The following is a 4,061-nucleotide window of genomic DNA, read 5'->3' on the forward strand; positions in this document are numbered from 1 at the left end:
TGCATGGTACCCATAGTTTACTTCAAAACACCAACCATTTCGTGTGTAATTGCGATAAACTTTCAAAGAAACCCATTTTTGAAACAAGTCATGCAAATAGAAGGTACACAAGTCAATGCAACAACTCCTTGTTAACATGTCCAATTTTATTTGAAGGCACCATGTGTGTGAGTGAGAGTGAAAAAAAAGAAGCATATATAAGAGTTTCTTGGTTCCAACATGCTTGAAGTTTCAAACACCTTACTGTTAGGTTCACAAAATTGAAGGCCATGTTGAATGTTGAGGTGATTGGGAACAATAAAAGGAAGAGGTGTGGGAGGGTTTTCAGGTTCAAGAACTTTGCTGAACCTGGATACCCTGTTATGTTTGGTGGGCCATTTCGAGAGAATGTGAATGCATTGCTTGAATATGCAAATTTGGAGAGTCATCTAAGCATGCCAATGTGGTCTTTTGAGCTTGAAGTTCATCACCACCCACCTCTGCATATCTTCTTGTTTGTGATTGAAGAGCCAATAGAAGCAGTGCTCAATCGTCATTGCAAGCATTGTCAATACGTTGGTAATGTTCATGTTTGGCTTGAACAAGGTTAATTAAAAGCTTATGAATAATAAAGCAACATGTTTATTGGTGACTTGAATTTGAGTTGGATTTTGAATATAGCACAGGCTGGGGAAACCATTTGATCTGCAATAAGAAGTATCACTTTGTGTTACCCTCAAAGGAGACACTTGGTAGCTGCAGGAACTGTGAAGGGTGCTGTGATGCAATTGCAACAATGAACAATGGTAAGTCAAAATTAACTGAATTACAGGGTCATATGATGCATGGTGTTTTTCACTCTAATGGATTCGGCCATTTGCTATGTGTCAATGGATTGGAAATGGGTTCTAATTTGCCTGGAAACCAGATCATGGACTTTTGGAACCGTTTGTGCAAGGCATTGCAAGCAAGGTCAATTCAATTTTCGATCATTTTTCTTACAAATTCTTTTTTATTTATCAACAATTTTCTTTTCTCATTTTTTTCTTCTTCTAAATATCTATTCAAAGTTTATTACCACTGTTCACAAAGTTTGCATGGAAAATACGACTCAAACTTCCACTATTTTAACCAAATCAAGTCACTTCTGTAAATATATGTACTAGCATTTGCTTAAACTCACTCGAAGGGGAAAAGTTACTACCATACTTTTACAAATTTTTATTTGTAATCTTAATACATTTTAATTAATAAAAAACACTGAAATCAGTATCATGTTATTCCTAATTTTTACTAGTAGAATTTTAGAAAATTTGCAAACAACTTATTAATTGGAGTACTATGAATTTGATTTTCTTAAACAACATCTTAAATTCGAGATTAATAATAATAAAAAAATGAAACTTCTACACGTTAACAACATGATTATAAAAAGAAACTCTTGACGACAAATTTAAATTTTTTGAAAAACGTCATCGATCTAACAAGCTCATGCAATAATATTCCGCATTGACTAATTTATTGTTATATATATATTAGTTTTCATATTTTTCTCTCCCCGATGAAAAAATATTAAAATTTCAAATATGACCTTTTATAGTTTTTGAGAGTTTGATAGCTATGTATCAGTCATATTTAGAATTTATAGGTGGTATAATTTTTAAAACATAATTATTGAAGTGAATGATTAATATATATGATCATTATCAATATGAAATAAAAATCAACTTTTCTAAATTAGTTTCTATTATTGTTAAATGGTTTTTTAAATTGATGTCTAATTAGCCATCAAGATTTTTGTTACTAAATATTTTTGGTAGCAAAAACTTTTGGTTGATAATTAAACACCAATCTATAAACTATTTAACAATAATGGAAATTAATTTAGAAAAAAAAATAGTCTTTAAATTGTTCTATAATTTAATCCTATAGCCATTAATTACTTTTTTTTTATCTGAAAATTGATTTTTATTCATAATTGTCTTTTAGTGGAGGAAGAATATTTGAGAAAAGTGAAAACTGATGAATATATATTTTGACATGATAGGAAGGTGAGTTTAAATGATGTTTCAGAGAAGAGAGGAATGGAACTGAGACTTGTGAATGGAATAGCATATAGTGAATCATGGTTTAGTCGTTGGGGTTACAAATTTGGTCGAGGAAGCTTTGGTGTGACTCAATCCATGTACCTGAAGGCCATAGAAGCAATAAGAAGCATGCCATTGTACTTGATCACACACCACATCACCAACTCCAACCATGCCATTCCACTCATCTTCTCAAGGTATCAAACACTTTCAGATCAATCCCTTCTTACCCTTGGTGACCTTTTTTCTTTCATGTTAGACCTCAAATCACGTCTTCCACCAGATCTTTCCATTGCTTCTTATACCACCACTGCCTTGCTTGAGACCAACTCTCGTTGGTCCCCTAAAAGGATTCAGATGGCAACAAGGGTCATTGTTGAGGCCTTGAAAAACACTGAGTTTAGATGGGTTTCAAGGCAAGAAGTTAGAGATGCTGCTCGTGCATACATTGGAGACACTGGTTTGCTAGATTTTGTCTTGAAGTCATTGGGAAACCATGTTGTAGGAAACTACTTGGTTCGTAGAAGCTTGAACCCTGTCACCAAAGTCTTGGAATATTGCTTGGAAGACATTTCTAAACTCTACACTTGTAATCAGAGTTTGGTAATGAGTAACAAAGTGAAGGACAAATTCAAGATCACACGAACTCAACTAATCAAAGACATGCTTTATCTGTACAACTACATTCTCGTAGACCCTAAACCAATCATGGGATCAGAATTTCTCTCTGCTATACCATTAGCAGCTAGGATCATTCTTGACACCAAGTATTTTATAAAAGACTACTTTGGAGATTTTTCTTACCAACTTGATCTAGGTTCACAAGATAAACTCAACCTTTATTGTACAATTTTGATGAGGAATGGTGATGAGTACCTGAACAAGGCCTTTATGCCACCCCATGAGTGCATCACACTCAAAACAACTGCTACTATCAATGACTTGAAGCTGGAGGTTGAAAGAAGCTTTAGAGAAATGTATTGGGGGTTGAGAAGTTTTGTTGTGGAATCAATTCAGAATTTGAGTGTGAATAATGGGACAGATATGGTTTTTGGACTGACCAAAGTGGGTGAAAAAGTTGTAGCTGAAGGTCGTCACACCAACATGATTGAGCAAATATGTGAACGTGATCCAAATAGTGGTGTAGTGGATTGTGGTTGTGGAACCATAGAAGATGATGGTGAAAGGATGGTCTCATGTGATATTTGTGAAATTTTGCAACACACTAGATGTGTTCGAATTCCAAATGACCAAGACATTCCTCATATTTTTCTATGCAAAAAATGTGAACAAGAAATTGTTTTCTTTCCTTCTTTGCCATAATTATACCATTATCAATTTCTTTGATCATGTTCACTCATTCCTTTTTCCATTTCAAGGTTGTCTTTGAGGTTCAACAATAACAATTGTTTTTTTTTTTTTTTGCTACATTTGTTGCAAGGGGGATAATGAAATGGGCCACACCCAAACTATATTGGGCTTACAATCTGATTACATTATTATTATTATTATTTATGGAGAAGTTTAATCATGCATACTTATGATGCTTGAAAACAAGTGTGACCATAATTATTATTATTAATATTATAGAAATGTGATTTGACTCATGCACCCATGATCTCATTTTTGTTGGTAAGGCTTAAAAACTTAACAATTGCATGAGTCTTAGAAAAACCTATTGTTATCTTCAGAACCGAATGTTATTAACTCATACACTCACATAAATGGTGGCTTTGAATAAAAGAAATGTTATGAGAAACAATTGGGTAAAGAATTGAAAGAAGTATTTGAATCACCTTGGTTACATTTTTTAATACTATGCTTCAATTTGCTACCAACCTTTTTTGAACTTGGCTTGTTGGCTTCAATTATTCAAACTGCTAGAAGTTTTCCAAACAAAACAAATACAAATTTGACTTTATCACCTTTTGATCTAACTACTATTCTTTGACCATTGAGAGAGAGAGAGGTAGAGAGAATTTAGTTTGACATTTC

At 33.4% G+C, this 4,061-nt stretch overlaps 1 protein-coding gene across 1 annotated transcript; it reads left to right on the forward strand.

Moving 5' to 3' along the window:
* The first annotated feature begins 260 nt into the window (after positions 1–260).
* On the forward strand, positions 261–3,552 carry LOC137809628 (PHD finger protein MALE STERILITY 1). The gene is made up of 3 exons (XM_068610733.1): positions 261–558; positions 666–951; positions 2,027–3,552. Exons 1-3 carry the CDS (start codon positions 270–272, stop codon positions 3,387–3,389), a joined length of 1,938 nt encoding a protein of 645 aa, XP_068466834.1. The 5' UTR covers positions 261–269; the 3' UTR covers positions 3,390–3,552.
* Positions 3,553–4,061: the final 509 nt, after the last annotated feature.

Source organism: Phaseolus vulgaris, chromosome 2 (genome assembly GCF_000499845.2).
Source record: "Phaseolus vulgaris cultivar G19833 chromosome 2, P. vulgaris v2.0, whole genome shotgun sequence".
NCBI classification, from domain to species: Eukaryota; Viridiplantae; Streptophyta; class Magnoliopsida; order Fabales; family Fabaceae; genus Phaseolus; species Phaseolus vulgaris.

Excerpts from the sequence above, each read along its gene's own strand:
- LOC137809628 (XM_068610733.1), top strand. The coding sequence starts at position 270 with ATGTTGAATGTTGAGGTGATTGGGAACAATAAAAGGAAGAGGTGTGGG. Across the intron at positions 559-665 it reads CAAGCATTGTCAATACGTTG|GCTGGGGAAACCATTTGATC; the intron begins GTAATGTTCATG and ends AATATAGCACAG. Across the intron at positions 952-2,026 it reads TGCAAGGCATTGCAAGCAAG|GAAGGTGAGTTTAAATGATG; the intron begins GTCAATTCAATT and ends TTGACATGATAG.